We start from the raw sequence: 21,416 nt of genomic DNA, 5'->3' as shown, positions 1-21,416 counted from the left end.
ATCAGACTGTTTTTTACGTGTTTATTGAATCGAGGAAAAGTTCCCCTCCACTATATGTTATACCTTGCTGTTGTTAAAAGATAAACTGTGTCACGAAAATACCACGTCGCTTACTTTACCTCGGGAAAATAATAAAACAGCTGTTTATTCATTTTGGGAATGAACGGAGTTTTCAGAACGCTGGTTTGTAATCTATTAATAAAGTTCGACTGACCTATCTGACTATTTTGTTGACAGTCCCTTTATTGCAGCTCCATCTAATGGATGCATAACGTAACTCCAGCCTCTACTGCAGCGTCTATTCTATGCGCATTATAATGCGGTGCGCCTTATATATGAAAAAAGTTTTAAAATAGGCCATTCATTGAAGGTGCGCCTTATAGTGTGGAAAATACGGTATTATTAATAAAGTACAGAAGGATAAATTCTCAGAACAAAAGTTAGCATGTTGTAACAAGTTAAATCATAAACTTTAAACAAACACACTGTAGAAGAAACACCAATGAACAATCATTTACTGTAATTGTGGTCTTTATTTCACATGTTACAACTGAATAGAGTTGGAGTGGAAATCAGAAAAAAGAACAAGTGTTAAAGTTTAAAGTGAAACTGAGCTCATCAAACAAAGAAAGCAAGATAATAAACCCTGAAACACTTAAAGCTGTTGGCACATTGCTTGAAAAGAGAACAATTTTGTGAATTGACTAAAGATATATCAAAGTACCAGGTGTGCGTTACATTTGTTGGAAGCATAAAACACAAACCTCAAGGTAGCTAGAAGAAAGGACTAATAATAGATATAAATCTTTTTCTTGTTATTAAAAAGCTAAACATCCAAGTGTGGCAACTAGAACTCATTATGAACTCAGCAGTGCACTGCAAGAATATTACATCAGTGCTTTGTAACATCATGTCTTAGAAAAAAGCAAAAATATAAAAACAATCGGGTACATCCAGACTGTGACCTCAAAATTACAGTCAGTGTGGGAAAGTACAATAAAAAAAATAAGCAACATAAAGTATCATATATTGCTGCTACTGAAGGAACTTGTCTATGATCAGCTGTCATCTCTTAACAATTCCCAAATTAAATAAAGAAAAGCAAAGGAAACTCGGTGTTGAAAAGTGAACTACAGCAAGAATTAATTGTAATACACCCCATAAAGGGACAAATTAGATCTACAGACATTGAGATATCAGTATAAGAGGTTGTTTTTCTTTCAGACCGCAGCCTGGTCTAATGTACTGCCTCTTTGTAACATAAATCAACACAATGTGTAATCAATATCCTTAGAAACAATGTTAATACTAAAAAATATTTCCATAAGGTGACAAAGTGTGTTTATCATCTTTCTTCACTCTACTCCAGTTGGCATTGTATGACAGGAAACGTACTGTTTTTACTTCCTGAAGTCAAGGACAAAAGACTCAATGAAAATGCACATTGAAAAAGGACAGGCTGAAACTGCACTGTCCCAAATTTGGTTCAAAATTTTGCAAGGAAGTCTCAACCTTTAGAAACGTAGGTACAAAAGATTTATATTTGATTTAATAGAGACACTCTTTTCAAAAGGAAAACACATAACAGACTACTACTGATTCATAAATCAGCCTTTAAAACCCAGCAGTGTGGATAAATAACTCCTAACAATCAGAAACAATGTATTACTTGTCTGGGAGAAATTGATGATAGTTTCTAGTTTAACTTAAGCCCACACATTATTATCTCAAAAACACAATGTGTACTCAGGGCCTCTTACCATTAACTGTTGTCATTAAAGTTACATTTTTGGCAAACAGCAGCGTTAAACATTCTGCTCAAAGTTGTCCCTTCCTCTCCCGCCTTCAGGGTCTTTCAAAAGAACTCACACCCCTTAAACGTTTCCACACCAACACACTGTCACATCACAAACACAAAATGTAATTTATTGTATTGGGACCAACACAGAGTAGTATATAACTATAAAGTGGATGGTGAATAATACAAGTTGAATGGCAACTGAGCAATCTTAAAGTGGTGTGCATCTGTATTCAACCTACTTTCCTAACGCATCCCTATATTCTGTATATTTCAGTGCAATCAATTGCTGTCAGAAAGCACCTAATTGGTTAATGTGTTAGTTATGCTCTGTTGCTTTGCCAAAGCATCATAAAAATGAACGTTACTGAACAAACAGCATTATGAAGACGAACAATAACAATAGACAGAGGAGGTACAAAATAGTAGTTTAGTTTTTTTAAACACTATCCCGAAATTTGAACATCTCATAAACGACTGTTCAATTGGAATCTGCTGACAATAGACATAATAGGTATAAAATAACATAAGGTTAGTTTTTAAAACACTATTCTGAACTTTGAACGCCTCATAAAGGACTGTTCAAGTTTAATCCACTGGCAAGACAACTATTAGCCGGCCACTCCATGAATCTGGCCTTTAAGGATGAGTGACAAGAAGAAAGTCATAAGAGGATGAAACATGTAGAAGAAGGGACACTGATTAGATGTAAAATGCAGTATGTAGTAGAGGCCTTATAGTGCAAATCAATATACCATCCCCATCACTAAATGTGGTGGTAGTGTCATGACGTGGCAGATGCTACAGACAAATCAGTCTAAGTTGATGGGAAGAAAGATGGAGCACAATATAGAAAAAACATGGAGGAAAAAAGGTGATAAAGGCTGCAAGAGATTTGATACTGACATGGAGAACAATACCTCTAAACATGCATGCAGAACAACAGTGAAATGGATTGGTGTTAGAATGGTCCGGTGAAAGTCCAGGTTTAAATCCAAAACAGACCAGATAGGACCACATTGAACCCCATCCTCTACTTAAAAATGATGCACTACGTTGTGTTGGTCATCATATGACTCATAAATTAGACAAAGGGTTGTGATTGTGATGTGACAGAACATGAAGCAAACTGCTAAAGGGGTACAAGTACTTTTGCAAGTCACTGCATGTGCTGCAACTCTGTTATTAGGAATTAACTGCACCACAGTATGATAACCCAAAAGAGTAAAAGGTTAACATTGTTAAAAAAAAGATTAATTATATTTAAAAAATGTAAAAAAGAATTAATGCTGGAATCCCTCTCCCGTGCAACGACTGGTCTGTGCTCACACCTCCAGTGCAGGTGGTTTTGGCAGTGGTCCTAACATTTGTGCTTCATGGCGAGCTGTAGAAAAATTGGGGGGGGGAGGAGATTAAAGAATATTGGTGAAGAAATTCAAGAAAAGAATGCAGGTGTATAAAATCCTACCATTAAAGTTACAGACTCCTCAATAAAGCGCACACCGAATCACAGCAGGAGGAATCAGGCTGCATCACTTAAGTTATTTCATAAAAATGAAAGTTGCCAGGTAAACTACTGAGGCTTGTTATTTTCAAATTACACCTTCTGGAAGTTCATCTATCTTATTAATAGCAGTTGTAATTGGCTTTATGGGAGTCTCATTAAGGAGGTGATTAGGGTCACCAATCAAATGCTAAGCCACGGGGTGGAGAGATGTGGAAAAACAAAACAAAATACACATGCACGCACACATGCATGCACACAACCAGAGACAACAGATGGAGCATGAAGCTTTGTGATGTGACGAGAACTGAATTCTACTGATCGATCCAGTGGGGGCAGCAGAGCATCACAGACAAATTAGTACTTTTGATTAAAACTGAGCGGTGTAGTTAAAACTGTCTGTAGCCACAAAGTGAGCTGCAGAAATGAGACTGCAGAAATAGACCAGGAGGAAAAAAAGTCAAGGTGACCTGCTCGCAGTACTGCAGATGTTTTCTTTTGTTTCTTTTTGTTGCAATTTCTAAGATTCACAGAATGAACAGGTAGCCCTAAAACAACAAAGAAGTCTAAAATGCATGTATATACCAATATTATTAAAAAAATATTATTATAATAATGATGTTGCTTACTAATAAAATATAACGACAAAGATTTAATTATTTGTAGAATTTAGTATTCATTATGCTATGGTGCATTTATTTTCTTCATAGCAATGCCTACTATAATATATTTTCAGACCACCCAAGCCAAAAAGGCAAATTTGAATGAAAGATCTAGACAGGTTTCCTTGCTTGAATTTGCATTAATCTCTCATCTGTCAATCAAATTAATACAGTTTACAAAATTAGCTTAAGTAAATTAAATCTGCTTTCCCTGCTCAAAACTCAGAAAACGCAAAGGTTTCACACTGTATCCAGTAAAAACAGCATACGTTTTAGTAAAAGTAAAAAGTGCAACCCATATAAGCTTTGAGGCAAATTGGATCAAGCGGGATGAGAAATGGCAGCAAATGAGTCATTCACTGTGGGGTTTATGTAGTAATTTTCTCTGGAAAAGTAACAAAGCCATAGCATTTCTCTCTGCTTATCAAACTTTCTGCATCTCATCGCTGCAGGGAATCTCATCTGTGAGCAGCAAGAGGGTCAAGCAAGCTTTTGTAATTTACACTCAATCATTGTACCATGCCTTTTATGATGCATAATTTAAAACTGGCCATGAGTTTATTCTGAAAGTTAACAGCAACTTGTTTTTGTGTGCTCTTTTTTAGAGAATACTTGATTTTACATTTAATCTGCAAATCTTAGGTGTGTGATTTACCCAGTACTATAATATGGATATCGATTTTTTTTAGGTATTTATCTTTTTTTCCAGTTAAGCAGCAAGCTGGTAATTCTTTATGAAAAATGAGAAAGCAAGAAAATAGTAAAAAGGAACTATATTGTATTCACTGTGCAGAAATCATTACTGCTAATAGTTTCATCACAGTAAAGCATAACTTACAACAATCCTTCAATAGAGATATTTTTAAGCTAAACTAACAATGACAAACTGCTATTTTCACATCGAAGAAGGGAACGGACACCTAGAATTTTTTTTAAGCATTAATAAGCGTCTAGTTTGACTCACCTTGTGTGCTGTGACAGCAAACTGTTCAGCACTGTTCATCATGTCTGCAGTCCTCTCCTCTGCCCGACCTAATCGCTCACCGCGCTCATTCAGAGCCTGGCTGGCCTTCTGTACAGCACTGGTCACACTGTCTGCAGCTGAGTGTAGTATGCTGTTACCTGCAGAAAAGGGTAGCAGCAAAGTCGTGAAACAGGGAGACCAACAAGAGGCAGGAAGTGAGGCAAAACAAAGTGGAGCAAAGAGAAAAGAAGGGGGAGAAGAAACTTTGGTTACTTTGGTAAAGAGACAAAACCTGTGGCATTACATGTGGTGCAATCAGCACCCCTGACCAATAGTGTTAATGATGCCAGACAAAGTAATCAAAAAACAAAATGGTCTCCAGCTGGTGCAAAGTGGGCGGGTGGCTAATGAGTTTTCTTCAGAGCTGATTTTATTCACAGTAATATCAGAAAAAGTCTGGAGTCCTGTCATGCGTAAAAAAACTCAGAAGACTCTGCAGTTGTCAGGTGTGTCAGAGGATGAATAAGATGACTGCAGATTTCAGGGGAAACGGGAAAATCTAAAGCACTATTTCCTTCAATGGAAACAAAACAGGAGGTGGCTGAGTAGTAAAAATATTTTAATGTTCACACAAAAGTGAAGTTGCATAAAATAAGAGACAGAGCAGACTGTACTTTCTGAGTATGCATAGTTCCTTCAGCATTTGCTGCATTTCCTGCTTTTTTGACAGAGTATAGTTTCTTCTGCCATCACCTCTTGTGATGCTAGCTTTCTGTTAGGGACTGCTCTAAAGCCTCTAGAAATGACACTTAATAAAAGGAAGAACATAATGGGCATTCTAGAGCACCATCTTTACAATACAACAAATTGTTTGCTGTCAGGGTCTCCACAAACTCTGCAAAAGAGACCCCTACAGAGGATTATTCTATTCCACTGCTATCATCATCTTCAGTGACTGTATGAATTAACTTAGACCACGTTATGACATTTAATTTACCACTGGGAATCTTTTACTGAAATCAGTTGAAGCTTGTTTCAGTCACTTGTTTCTGGGATCTTCTGCTTTCGGTCCTGATCCATAGCTTGTGATCATGGGTGAGAATAAATACCAGCAAACTGAGAGCTTCACTTTTGGCTCAGCTCTTTCGTAACAATGGGAGTCCAAAGAAGTACCCATGTTACTTTTGACGAGGCTCCAGTCCTTCTGTCCATCTCCTGCATCATCCTGCCATCACTCATGAACAGGATATGAACTCCTCCACTTCAAACAGACTGACCAAAAACCCAGAGTGGACAGTCAACCTTAACAACCATGAGGTGACCACTGACTCATCCCGCTCTCTTCAGCTTTGGATGTAAAGTTTTACCATGTACACTGCAGGCCGTGGCTTGACGATGCCAACAGTGCCACATATTCTGAAAAAGATGAGGTTCTCCATGACTTTTCTTTGAGTGCCTGTCCATGAACACGAGAAATAGGATCAATGACAAGGGGCAGTAAGTCTAGCCTGTACTGTGAACAAGCTCAATAATAACTCAATAATCCCAAAGCACCTGCCACAAAATGCATCAGCAGACCCGATCCATATGCTGGACAACAAAACTAATACAATCGTCCGCTTCTTTTGACAATTTCTAAGAGTGTAAAAGAAGAGTTTGCCACTTCCTTTATTTAATTTTGAACTTCTTGAGCAAAACATTTATTACTCTATTTTCTAATTTAAAGCATGGTAGAGAACAGCTGGCCTCCTGGGCTGCCCTAGAAACCCACTGGTGGATATAAAGACAGAACAAAGATAACTTCAGATAACTTCGGCAGCCCTGCGGATGTTTCCTTGGATGAGGCATTCATCTCTTACATGATGGGAGTTCTGTTAGATCTGTACCTAAGGACACCTTGGCAGTTCAGAAAAAACAAACAAAAAAAACCATCTGAAACGTTTTTAGGTTGTGACCTACACATACATTTGGTGGCTCACAAGAAGATATGCATATAATGGCAGAGGGGAAACTGAGTGCATTTGGAAACTGACAACCTGAATTCTATTATTTCCTACATGAAACTCCAATATAGTAAGTGTATGTCCCTTGACAGATATGGTGAGTGACAGATAATTGGGACAGCTCCACTGGACTGCACTGGACTATATGACAGCCCAAAAGCAGACTGCAAGGCCACCTGGTAGCCCTTCAGAATTAGTTACTTTGATAGAACAAGATCTGCAGACTCGGATGGGGTATACATTTACATTAATGCTCATAGAAAATGAAGACACAGACACAAAATAATATCCATTGCTCAATTTTGCAAAAGTAAACTTTCTGTTATAGGTTTTGAGTTATTCATAAAACGTTGCAGACCTTTTACACCTTTATCACAGATTTTTCTTAATTCCCTTCCTCCTCCTCGTCCAGGGGAGCCCAGGGAGTCGTGCTCCCTTCACCCGCTGTAAAACCCCCGCACTCATCTCCTCGCACTAAAAAGAACATCTCCATTTATTTGTCTGCCTACCATTTTCTTTTCTCTGGAGCTTTCCCTGCTCTATTCACAGAAATCAGTGGCAGGCTGTTGCACCGGCTCCCCCAAGTGTACTGTAGAATGTAATTAGAGAAATGCTGGGTGGGGAGGCTGTGGAACGGTTTCAGAGGAGGGAAGGGAGTTGGAACATATCAAGTCAAAATAGATGTGAAGGAGCAGAGTGTGTTATGTGGTGCAGTTCCTGTGATTCAAACCGAATGCTGACATCTCATCTTACAGTGAAATAGGACTAGTGATCAATACATTCACATTGAATAGTAACAGCTGTAGGACTCCAGAGGCTAAAACTCAACTGTTTTGTTTCAGGCAAATTATTTTTCTTCCATCTGGTCAAGTATGTTGAACAAAAAATAATATGTAGAAAGTTGTTGTAAAGCTTTTGTAAACCAATGGTTTCTCTATCCATGACCCAGATCTCTAAACAATGAGCATATATCATAATCTAACATTCTTTGGGCAGCAGAGGCTCAACAAGTGAGGGGTGGGGAAAAACTCTTCCAGAATCCAGAAGCTTTCAACAAAGATAAACAAAACCAGGAAGTTGGATAGTGGATTCCAAGACAAAAGTCCGAGCTCCTGTGATACTCAGAAAATGATCTGATGGTTATCAATGGAAACCTCATACTGACAGCTGAGCCACATTTCCTGAGGCATTTATGAGATTATATTGTTAACTCTAAAAACAAACATTGCTACATAAAAGAAATCATGGAAGAATACACACTGCAGTGTATTTCATTATGGAAGTGAATCGGAGCATATGAGTAGTGAGATTTAGTACACTCCAAGTAAGATTTTAATTATCTTGTACCAGGTATAGAACAGATTATTTAATCTCTAGAACTGAAAGTTAGTGTGCCGTCTTGTTTTCATCACAATAGCCCACTCTTTAGTCTGGGGTTAAAAAAAATTTTTTAAAAAAGATCTCCACCACATAATCTTTAGCTTGAACAAAGAAGATCCTATTTCCTGCTTTGTGTGAAATTTTCAGGCTTAGCAAAATAAATATTAATGAACATATCCAACCAAAAATGAAGTCAAATTTATCTCTGCGTTGAATAGTTATGTAGCGGAGTAAGACGTAGACTATTTCACTAGGAAAACTGCTGTTTTAATCTTCTAAATTGTGTAGAGAATAGAGAGGGAGAGAGAAAAACAGACATTACAGGAGCCTGTAGGTACACGCTGCTGCAGTAACCTCCTGCAGTTTAATTAATGCAAATTCTGACAGTACCAACAGCAGCATAATGAAAGTGTTGGAAAGGTTCAAACATTGAGGAGAATCTCCCCAAGCTACACCCTGTTCCACTCCAAGTAAATTTGATTCCAATTGTTTTTGTCCATCGTCCTCCTGAAGTTTTTTTTCATCAAAGTAAATTCACTGTCTTTTAGGAGTCCTATTTAATTCTTGTTTTTAATCAAGCACAAAATATTAATCTAATCTCAGAATCTGTATATTTTCTAAGGCATTTTCTGCAACACTTCATCCAGACTTTGCATATATAAAAAGATAATTTTTTTCTTGTTTGTTTTTGTTGAATCAAAACAGGTTTCTCTTGTGAATGACACAAACTGTATAAACAAAGGTAAAAAAAAATATTCATAGACTTTCGATGCATTCAAACAATATATTACCAAGATTTTAACATTCTAGGTTGGAACATATGTAATCAAGAAGTGGTGTTTGAAGCTATTCTACTAAGTTAAGTAACATTCTGATCACACTTAAATGTCAGATCAAACAAAATATTAATAACCTGCTTCCAGCCATAAATGATGATTTGATTTATTGAAGGAAACAAAAAGCTAACAGAAACAATCTTGGCCCTTTGTAAAAAAAAAATTTTAAATAATAAAAAATTATCCACTAATGATTGAGAAGAGCATGAATAATGTTCAACATGTATAAAATGTAAAATGCTTAATTTATTTTCAACATTGTTTAATCTTTTGAGAGACTTGTGTCTCATTTCCCATCAGATAAACATAATCTCTTTAAATCTGAATCTTTCAAGGATTTGAATAATCTTCTGCTGAATGATATAATAATAGGCTAATTAGTTTGTTTAATGATAATGAGCATTGATAAACAGGCTCTATAGTGTGTCTCCAAACAGCAGGTTAATGTAATGACACTTTCACACAATAATTTCCAAACAGGATAAATGTTTTGAGTGTTACAGGAAAAAGGACTGACACAATTTCTGTCATTATTACCCCAACAAAGCATAAATCATAGTGTGAGACAATCTAAACAACAGTACAGAAAACAGCATTAGTGAGGATGCAGACTGTAACTGTGTTGTCCTTGGACACCAGATCATGATTTACCTCTGAACAGCCTTTTATTAGCGAGTCTGCACAAAGTCTGACAGTGAAGGGTGAAGACAGTGAGTTTGTGGCTCGTAAACTTTGATTATCAGCATTTCAGTACTACATGCAAAGTGAAAGATGTCCTTGTACTTAAATGAAGCATTGAGCAAAAAAAAAGAAGGCTGCAAGCAAATTAATCTGAGAACAAATCATAGTGGTTTTCTTTTTTTTTTTTATTAGACATTTGTGCTTTTTCCCAGTTAGGTTCTCGTTTTCACTTAAACAGCAAATTTCCAAACATTACATTAAAACTCCTGTCTTATATCCTTCTTTTGCTAGCAGACATTTCAAAAGTTAGTCTATCCAAAATGAACAATTAGGATTCTTCTTTTTTCATATCTGTAAAATTATTTATGAAACCGGGAAGTCAACATATTGTTATTAGTAGATACATATTTTTGTTTTGCATTGCTTACCTTGTTTTTGAGGAGGACCACGATGTGGCACTAAGTCTTTCCTCATTCTGTTGAAATAGACCTTGCAGTGGTAAATGACTGTATCTAAGCCTTCTGTGATGAGGAGACATCAGCCAGAAACAAGTTTGATTTGAATTACAATTTGTTACTTTTAAATTAGTTCTAGTATTATTGTCATTAAGTTAAGGGTAAATAACTTAGAAGTTTAGTTCTCCATTAATGCCATGCAATTACATAAAAGTAGTTATGTAGTTAAGGAAAACCACTCCAACTGATTTCAAAATATGTTTTGATGATCAACTGTAAATAAATTTAAGCTTCTCTGAGCATGTCACACATCCAGTGGTTTGTAACTTATAATGAAGTCCAAGTTATTTACAATAACCATTGAGGTAAGACCAAAATATTTTTAATACATATATAAATGTAGATTCTGCCAGCACACCAGCCCAAATATGTTTCCACTGTATAAGTAGATTCCACTGGAAGAATATTAATCAAATCTTACCATGGCTATTTGTTTGGTCATGGGCAGATTTTATAGCTTTTGTATTTTGTGCTGCATAAATCTGGTACACTCTTGTTTTCGCTGTGTGGCACTACAATAAAGCAATTAGATATCTTAGGCTGGTTACCATTGCTGTGGGACAATAAAATGTCTTTGTTCCCTGCTAGGATATAAAACCTTTGATGACATATTTATAGGCTGGATAAAATAGACATCCACAGATCAGTAGAAGTACACAGAGAAACTGGCCACAAAGACACTTACAATTTTACAGTGATGTCTCAAACAATGCCATAATATTGACTTTGCTTCTTACATAAATAACTAATGGCATCACAACTGGAAAAAATATTTTGAATGGTGATCTTTTTTATAAATTAGTTTGCAAAAAGAAATTGGAATCAGACCGAATCTGAATCAAGTTAAACTGTGTTAAATAAATTCTTCTTTCTTAAATAGTGAAGGAATGTTTTTCTTGCACTAATTAGCATTACTTTCCACTCAATTTAGTTACATTTAATAGTATTTATGCTATTTCTAAGATTATAAATGCCTGTCATTCCATGTGTTTCTGCAGATAGAGCCCATCCACAGTTAGGGTCCCACACCTGAGCAGCGTCATGATTTTTGTTTTGCACTGGTGTGAGACTTAAACTGGAGTAGACAGAAGTGGCAGCAGTCTGGGATTCTCCCCATTCTTCTTGTCATTTGAGTGATTTATAGACATCTCCACTATCAGTCATGCTAAACAGATCCAGAGAAAGCAGAGCTGCTAATCATTGACAGATTAGCAGTCAAAGATTGGATTTACTGTTTGACGTCTGCCAAGAAGCAAGTTTGGTGCACAGATTATTATTTTTTAAATAAGACAATTGTAAATAATATTTTGAAAATGATCATTTTCAAATGTACTGGTGGTAGAGCAACTTTGCTCAACATGTTTCTTTAAAAAGCATTAAACAGTTTTTGCTCTTTGGGAAACTGCTACTTCCCCACCTACACATACAGATTTCACACTATGAACTATGGTCATCTGAAAAATGTTAAATATGGACATGGTCATGAATGTAGGAGGGAGGTCAAAGCAATGTAGAGGAAGGTTGGGAAGATATGGCAGCTTTATCATCAATGAATAGATAGTCAGTTCCCACACACACTGACAAACACAAAAAAACAGTAAGTAGATGAGTGACGACAGCTTCAACATCTCACCTCACTGCAATGCAGTGCATATTAAATAATTTTTTATCAGCAGAAGAAATGCCGCAAACCTCTCTCATAACTGACTCCTGTATCTGTGGAGCTTGTAGGAAGGTTTTGGGCATTCAGTTCTCAAGTTATTTTTATGAATAGGGCAAACTGTCTGACGTTCTGAGATGGGAATTGAGGATAATCATATTGATATCAGATTTTTTTTAAAAAGAGAATTATATTAAAAAGCACCATTATCACATTAACAACAGCGTGTTTAACATGAGTGTAACAATTAACACCAAGCTATGTTCAAATGGCTTTAAACATGCATCTTTACTTACTAAGCAATACTCAAAAGAGACATTATTTTAATTTGTTTCTCTGGTTTCTTTAATTTAGTATCAGTATGAGAAAGCAAGAAGCAGTCATGCCAAACAGTGTAATTTTACATAAGAAGAGGAATGCTGCATCAAAAAAGTATTTTATAAATGCCGTCTTTAATGATGGAACTGACTGACTGTTATGACGGAAATTAAATGTTAAAATTTTAAGTATTAAAGGATGTGTTTGTGCTGTAAAACCACCTTAACCTTGAAAATGCATTTAGTCAAAGATGACCTATTACTTCGCCTTCCTCTTTTGACAAAGTATCAACTGAGCACACAACAGATGCTGTTTCCAAGTAATAAGCATACATTTTCATACACACCAGGTGCTGGTTGTCATCATACATAATAGGATTCTGGCTTACAGCACAGGGTTACATCCTTGAATCTGTCACAATACACAGATTCATGGCTTTGACTAGAGTTTAAAAATTAGTATTTTTACTTTGGAAATATCTTACCACCAAGCAGCTTTGACTGACAGTTGATGAACTCGGGTTTCCGTGCTGAGCAGTAGCGTTGGCAGGTGTGATGCAGAATTTGGATGAAGGTGCACTTCTCTCCTGCTGAACTGGCAACCCACTGGTCCAAACCATTGTCAAACATCAGGTCCAATTCTGGACAATCCTTCGAGTAAACACGTAAACCGTTATAGGTTTGACGTTAGAGAGTGTAGTTGTTGAAAAAACAAGTAAATAAAACAAAAACAAATTAAAACATTTTAAATTATTACACATAGCCACTAATACCCTCAGTATGCTTCAGGCTGTACAGACCTAGCAAAAGGTAAAGCTCAAGTAAGAAGTTTTATGTTTATGTAAAATGCTTTATTTTTTGGTGGTGTTGTAAATACGTACTTTGTTGGAGTCGATGCCATTAACCTGCCGTAGTTGATCAATTGTCCACTGTGACCTTTTGACAAAGGTAGATGATCCTTGGAACTGCTTCACTTTAGTGAGGGATACATGGGACGGTTTCTTGTTTGTCACTGTGGAAACAAAAGTTAAAAAAGAATAACTATGTATTAAAGATACAACAACTAGCAACCAAAAATCTAGAACAATAACCTAATAAAATATATATACTTGACAAAATTATACAGCAGAAATTCTACCATTTTAAAAAATCAGGGAAAAAACTAAGGGGTTACTACAATACTGGAGTTAAAATTGTGTTGAACAGCTAGCTACATGTGCCATTTACATAATGTGTGAGCTGGAAAGTTCATAAAAATTATTTCTTTTTTTTTTGACGTGTTCAAATGATCTGTATCAGCTTGGCTTATCTGGTAATCACATTCTGTATCCTGCATTGCCAAATACATTGGAAAACAATGCAGAACAGTTATTTGCCTATAATACACTCTTATGTTTTTGAAATTAAAGACAGATCCACAATAAAGCTAAGGTGGTAAGAATGAAATTAATAAAACAAAGTCCAAGAAAAAACTTCTGGTGAGTTACTTAAAAAAGTATAACAAACTGCAAATCCAAAAAGCTAATTTTACAAGTCAATGGAAGGAAGACAAAACATCAGGACAGAAACGGCAAGAAATATAGCTTGAAGACAAAAGACATAAAACAGAAAGTATAGCAGAAGTAGGAATCACCAGGAAGAGAGTATGGCTGACAGAAAAAGATGACAACTTAACATCAATAAGACATAGGAAATCTACCAAGCAGTGATCTTAAGGGAAGCACTAATGGACTGGATAACTGCATGCCAGGATCACATATCTGAATTTGACTGTGAGAAATTTTGTTTGGCACAGTCCAAATAAATCATACCATTTACAGTATCCCATTCTCTCTCAAAACTAAAGTATATTCTAAAGGAGGTAAAGTATTTCAACCATTTTTACATCTAACTTGCTTGTTGAAGGTATTCTTGTTTTTTTCCCTGAGTAAGAAAGTGGTAAGCGTGAAGTATCTTATAGAATGAAAAATATTAAATACATCATTCAGCTTAAAGCAAAACAAGAGATCATTAACAATGAACAACTCACTTTAACCTTACAACTACAGCCTGATTTATTAGTCTGATCAAACATTCTACAGTGAACTTACTTACAGGATGCTGCACATTAACTTTCTCTATTCCAGCTTTGTACATCATTTCCACACACAGATAATAAGTTTATTAATTCAATTCCAATAATTTAAATTCAGCAGGGTCAAGGATGCATGAAAAGTATCTCTCGAGGACCGGACTAGGCCACACCTGCTCTGCTGTACAGAAAAGTCGTTTTTTGCAATAATTTGATTGCTTTAATTTGGTACGTGTTGATCTTTTCACCCCAGACCAGGAACAAGACATGTGTAATTGTGTTATCTCTGACACAAGGTGATGGTTTTCTGCTGTTTCTCATCATAACATCAAAAAATAAATAAAACATCACTAACAGCTGTCAGATATTATTTATTTTTCCTCTAGCTACAACTCAATTCACTCAGGGTGCACTGCACCCATATTGAGGAATGTTTTACAAAGGTAGGGCTGAAAGAAACTCCTACAGCTCAAGAGATGTATGAGTATGTTCAGAGTATCCGTTTTGACAGCTGCAGTTTATACTGGAGGTACAGTGGGTGGAAGGAAACGGGCATACAAACACACCGACAGACAGAATTATAGAAGCAATCACTCACTGCTTCCTCATTCAAACAGTTGCAGCGAAGACAGAGAAATGAAATCAATAATCAGTGATCCTGGCGGTGGTGACACTGATGACTAATAGCTTTAGGAATGAGAAGATTTTATAAAGATGTTGATAGTAGGGTGCAATCAACCACTGGGTTGAAGGACAGAAGACCATCTACTGTCTACAATTTGCCACTGGAATGATAATATGTCTCCAAGAAACAAAAAAATAATCCATGACAGACTGATTTAACAGAAATTGCGATATTTTATTTCATAAGTAACAAACTGATAGCTGAAATTTATCAAGTAAAATTTGATATGAACAAGAAATGACTAGATTTCTTAAAAGGCATTACAATTTTAAATTCTGATAAAGGAGAAGTGTTTTATGGGAGAAAGCGGCCTTGGATTCACGTAAAGCACAAGGTTTTAAGTTATCTGGAAATGCACAATTTAATTTAGGAACAAACATGGTAACCAAGCTAGCTAATACCTGAAGTGAGTCATATTTTGTTTCTCTCCAGATTAACTTTTATGTTAAGAGGTAAAAAAAATAAGGCCTCCAAACGCTATTCTCTACGCCACCACAGCACGCCCATCAACCTTAAATTTTAAAGATGGTAGAACAGTGAAAAACTTTGCAATGTGTCTTCTATTCATGTTCACATCTACTGTGAACTAAAGTAAACAGTCAATCACAGCAGAGCAAAAGTACAGAATATGACACCCAAAGTGATTGGATGTTGATTTTCACTATTGTCTTATCTCGGCAGGGATAATTTTCAGCAGCAGGTTTGACTGACGTCCTGGACCAGCGGCATTTTTTAAACCTTTCAAAACAAACAGAATTACTCCAAATATGAGAAAAATTGTGTCAACCATACTTCATAAAAAATGTGAGACTCCTATTAAACCAATCTGTGTAATCTGCACATATTTTAAGCAAATCACAATCAGTCAAACTACTTTGTGGTTTTTAGTCTTTTTTAAATAAGTAATGACATTCTATAAAGACCAGATCACCGAACTGCATCAGCGGATCTGTGAAAGACAAAACGTCTCAAGGCCACGGAGTTAAACTGTTGACACATCAACACAAACGTCTTAATGAAGCTGCCAGACACCTCTGAGGCTCTCAAATCAATTTCATATTCAGCTGTTCACTGCCTTCTTGTCAGAGTATCTCCCTTGAATATTAACACAATTACTGAAAGTTCCAAGGCATGGCTTTATTGAAATAGCAACCAAGCAAGAAGAAAATGTTCAGCCAAGCTCTACAAAAATGTAACTTCCGACTTGCTCTGATGGCAAATTGAGATAAATTGATGCTGTTAGTGTGAAAAAAAATTCTGGAAACAATATTATACTAGAAAATTTCTGAAGAAATTTAAACAGAGCCTGCCAAAGTGTGCCTGTTGGCTGGAACCCCTCGTTCTGATGCTAAAAAAATTAGCATCAATGTGAAAGTAAGCCACAATGTACTCTATAGCATGTGGAGAGTCACAACATATGGATCAACATGGACTTACTCCATTCAGTATGTTAAAATTAGTGTATAAGCTAAAATTATACAAAATGCTAATGTTAGCCTAAATGCTGCCAGTGGCATGTTGTCTTACATTGGCTTCCTCCATTCAGTGTGCTATACATGGCTAAAAAAATAAACAACATAGCTTCAAAGCTTATTTTAGGGAAAAGGCTACTGATAATGTGGGCAGTGCACTGCAGTGCATAAGATTTCCTATGTTCTGTTGGTAAATTTTGCAGAAAAGTAAGAATGTGTTTTTGTCATTGGTGGTGAATATATCATAAAATAGACATTCAACACAAATGTAAAAATCTGATTCATGGCAGTTTGTTACCAGAAAAAAAACATTCATCTTTTAACACCAAATTAATAACAAGTTTATAAAACACAAGTTTTTTTGAAGTACTGCTTAGACACAAGAAATTTACAATTGGTAAATTTTGCAAAAGTAAAAATCTGATGTTTACTTCGTAGCACTTGGTTACCAGAAAACACGCTCATCTCAGCAAACCCAACATCACTGTGGTTGACAGCATCAAGTCTTGTGGCTCATCCAGTTTGCAAACTTTACTGTTGACACAGCCCTCCTGTAGAAAGAAGAGGCTTCTTCTGTGACCCTCTTAAAAAAAACTACACCTGTTTAGATCCTTTGTAACACTATAATGACCTTAAATCTTCAATTTGCTGTGGGCTGTTATCCAATTTGAAAATTAGATTTAAATACATTTACAATCGGTTAAAAACCAGATTATTTTCATCCCAATGCATAAGATACTGGATTTGAAAATGGGAGTACTTTATTTTAACGTGATTGCATGCTTCTCTTTTAAAACCTGACTAATACCAAAATTTACTATGATGCACCTGTTATTGGTTTATTACAATAACATATGAGTAAAGGATCAAGGATAAACACAGAATGAAAAAGAAGGAAAACTGAAACTCAAAATGACTGAAAGGCAGCCAAACATATTGTTCCTATGTGGGCTGGCTGTCCAAGAAAGGCTATGTTGGTGTTCCTTTCTTCCCTCTTCTCATACTCTCATGGTGACACACACGCAAATCCTGCACCGAATTATCTCTTGTTATTCTTTACTGTGTGCGAGCGCTGCAGCTGAAAGGGAAACATGTACAGTGCCTTTACAGACTGCAGACATCATAGAGGAAACGTTCCCTGGATCAGCTAACGCTCGAGGAATTATTATCACAGTTGTGGTTGTGAAGAGAGAATTGAGAGATATCAGATGAAATTGACACCATGAAGGCTAATTCTGCTTGAAGGACCACCTAGGTGGGAAATAATTAAAAGACCCTCATATGCTTGCATAGTACCACCAAATACTGTTTTATGTGTTGTGATCGTTTATTTAACACCACTATCAATGGCAATTCATACATTGATAGTTACACCTTAACTGGAAAGAAAACAAAACAATGGTCATTATAGATGCACAGAGAAATCTGTTTGTAAACAGAATCAGCAGATTTTATATTTGACCAAGCCTAATTTGCAACTTCGATCAGTGAGCACACAATGCATAAGTGCTATTGGATTTCTCTGATAACACTCTTAGGTAGTTGGGAGAGAGTGAAAGCTAATTCTTCTATAGTAATCTTTTAATTTACAAACATGTTTCTTCCCACTGTGAGTAATATTACTCTTTTGAGGAGACCCAGTAAGAGTCTTGATAAATTCTGATTGGTAATCTGTGGGAGACGCTCAAAATTTGGGTAATGGCAAGAAGGCCTTCCTGTTCAAGACTTGCAGCACATCGCAAAATATAATGTTAAAAAAATTGATCAACATTATGGGAAAAGCTTGATGCTGCTCTGCCATTTCAGAATTTTCCATAGATTTTTGATAAAGAAATAATTTTAGACATGCAATTTTAATAAAAAATAAATAAAACAAAGATGCCTTTGTCTCATAATAGTAAAGCATGGTTATGAGACATACCATAAATAAAACTGCTGCTGATTGGTTGCTTGGCCAAGAGTCACCCAAGAAGGTAAAATTCAAAAGTTAATTGAAGGCACATTTGCCTCTTCAAGTTACGCAAAAGTCATGTTCACACAAACATTTTTCTGTGTCATCTTGTCATTTGTGGTTAAAGGTCAAGAATACCTTGTTAGATCACTGGGAAAAGATGAAACTATTTCCTGAAAGCAACCCCTACTGCAGGTAGATGTCTTCAGGACCTCTTGCAAAAAAAAAAAAAAAGAAAGAAAATCAAGCCACTTCCTTTAACAGCAGATCTGTTCTTCACTCCATCATTGAATAAATGCAGTCACCATGGTAATCTCATTTGAGTGGGACAAAAACACACACAGAGAAGCAGACAGTTATGAAAGGACAGCAACTTATAAGGGCCAAGGCCAAGTTTGACGCATTAAAATCCATTTACATATCATTATGAAAGCTGTAGGAACTAATGGAAGCTAAGTGCTCCACAGCAAAGAAATGTTCTGGTGTTTGGCTTGACGAGAAGACCTCATCTCATTATGAAATATAAATGTTATCAATGGATAGATCACAAATCCATTATCATGCTTGTGCACCAAATAAATCTGAAAACATGTTTTTGAATTTCCTCAAGTTGGTATAATACAGCACAGCAAGAAATCAAATCTTGTGATTTCTTGCTGTTTTTAATTCATTTTGCAAAGGCTGAGAAACCATTATTTTCAGAGAAAAGGTTGGCATTGCAACGAACCATAGCACATGTTAGGCTAGCAATCAGGACTCTAAACAAAGGTCTTTGTAGTCCATTCATGGGATGGAAAACACTGAAGCTGTTGTGTTTGTGGAGTTTGGTAGGCAGGATGGTTACCATGCAGTGGCAAGGCACCAATTGAATACTGGAGGACATTTGTCATCGTAAACAACAACCGCAGGACAGATCCCAGAAAAGAAACACCACTGACTTAGAACAGCGACCAACTAGAGATGGACCAAGAAATTGACTGGTGAACAAAGAAAATAATCCAAATGTGGCCACCATTGACTCTTCAGGCAGACATGAGCACCAAATAGAAAAAAACTCAAGTTTTCCATTTGTAGTATTGCAAATAAACAAATGTAGTCAGAGGAAGTTCAGAAACTGAAGACAATATTGAAAAAACAGAGAAATTATATTTTCTATAATATCTTGAGACATGTCTGTTTTTACAACCTGGTTCATTCAGGCTGCAACAAAGTGAGAGAAAGTAAGGCTCCATCAGACAATAGGGAGATATAACAGAGGACAGTAATGTCACTCTGTTTTCTCCTTTCAAGTTTTCAACCTCTGTGCATTATAAAACATTTGTAATCTGGAAGTGTAGGCAGCCTTTTGAAAATCTCCAGAGGGAAGGGAAGGATTCACATTCTTTAGGGAACATACACAGAGACTACAGTCTACACTTAAAGCTAACCTTGCAAACAGTGTTAACTGCTAATATCCTACACAGAAAACAGTTTAAAATAACTCAATCATTTCGTCGACTCTTATACTCAAAGTAGCTTTGCTGATAATTAAATACAGTCAAGGCAGAAAGGGTTGGGGTAGGGTTAGATTAGCTCTAACACAACAGAAGTACACCTGCATGTGTAAAAGATTGCAAAGATGCTTCAGATAAATCTGTAAACAGACAATGGATGGAGATATCCTCAAGAACATACATAATTTCAATCAAATAAGATCAAATAAAAGGTTAAGAGCTTCACCTATGAAAATCAGATATTTCACATGACCTTTAGTATTACAACATCTTTGACTTCAGAATGACTTTTAATAGCTTTTCTCAATACTACAACAGTAGGGAGGAAGATGAATAAAATCAGTTCCATATCAATGGATTGGGAAAGAGCAAAGCAGTTGACCAGGCAACAAACCTATAGAAAAAGTCTAGGGATATATTTCATCAATGACATATTAAGGACACTGTGTCACACAACATTATACCTGTAGTTCAGCTCACCCACACCAAACGCTGGCCAAAACGATTAAATTAGATGATTAAAATATACGACAAACAAAAACAACCCATAAAATAGAAACCTTGGTCGAGCTAATTATTTTTCTTTCAAGGTAGTTTTTATATATATATATATATATATATATTATTCATGGTTTATATATCTGGAAAATATATATTGTTTTTATTATTATTATTATTAAGTTTATAAACAGGTCCTGGCCAAAGCGGAAGCAACTCCAAACAAAAGTTTACATATTATACAAGAACAAACAAAGGCTCTGCCACAAATCAAATACTTTTTTCAATTAAACATTTTACTCAAAAAAAAAAACAGGAAACACTTTCATCATAAAAATATACATTATTATTGGCATATTCTGTTTTGGAAGTATACTGGGGTTTTTTTATATTTTCCCTGACTGATGCCTATTTGGAGGCTGGACTAACATACTTTGGAGACTTTTTAATGTCAGGAGAGGATGGTGGAAAGAACAGGAAAAAAGCAGCATCACCTGCTGGGTATGAACATACACGATAGTTACAAAACACTCCGTCTTTTATGTTATCATTTAATAAAACTGTAAGGGAATAAAATAGCAACAGAGGAAAGTGAAAAACAAAACAAAACAAGGTCAAGTCAGTTTATTTATGTGGGAAAACTTTGGCTTGTAAGAGACGACACAGATCAATAACACAGTGTGCAGTATTGATCGGTGGAATGTGGACAAGTCAGCAACTCCACAGATCTGTGGAACCACCTGAGATTTAAACATGGAGCAATATATGAGAAAGTGCTACAAAAATTTACTTGAATTGATGGAATTATTTTCCCAGAATTTATATTAATATAAGTTGGTCTTTTTATCATATGATCTTATAATTATTTTTTTTATTTATTTATTTTGTAATTTGTTTAAAGGATGCCCAGCTGCTTTTCATGTTTG

General features: G+C 35.9%; 1 protein-coding gene across 3 annotated transcripts in view; it reads right to left on the bottom strand.

The window, feature by feature from the left end:
• Positions 1-513: 513 nt before the first annotated feature.
• stxbp6 (syntaxin binding protein 6 (amisyn)) overlaps positions 514-21,416 on the bottom strand; it is a 52,745-nt gene continuing 31,842 nt past the window's right edge. For 2 of the 3 annotated variants that reach the window (XM_028000567.1, XM_028000566.1), the window contains exons 3-7: positions 13,202-13,332; positions 12,806-12,971; positions 10,257-10,349; positions 4,929-5,086; positions 514-3,182 (exon numbers count right to left, since the gene is read on the bottom strand). In XM_028000567.1, coding sequence (XP_027856368.1) covers positions 3,159-3,182; positions 4,929-5,086; positions 10,257-10,349; positions 12,806-12,971; positions 13,202-13,332 — 572 coding nt within the window. In that variant the 3' untranslated portion in view covers positions 514-3,158. The remainder of the gene's footprint in view (positions 3,183-4,928; positions 5,087-10,256; positions 10,350-12,805; positions 12,972-13,201; positions 13,333-21,416) is intronic. The other variant, XM_028000568.1, reaches the window with a different exon arrangement.

This window comes from Xiphophorus couchianus, chromosome 19 (assembly GCF_001444195.1).
Source record: "Xiphophorus couchianus chromosome 19, X_couchianus-1.0, whole genome shotgun sequence".
Lineage (NCBI taxonomy): Eukaryota > Metazoa > Chordata > Actinopteri > Cyprinodontiformes > Poeciliidae > Xiphophorus > Xiphophorus couchianus.
Note: the sequence above shows the minus strand (reverse complement) of the source record. Positions and strands in the feature narration are given on the sequence as shown.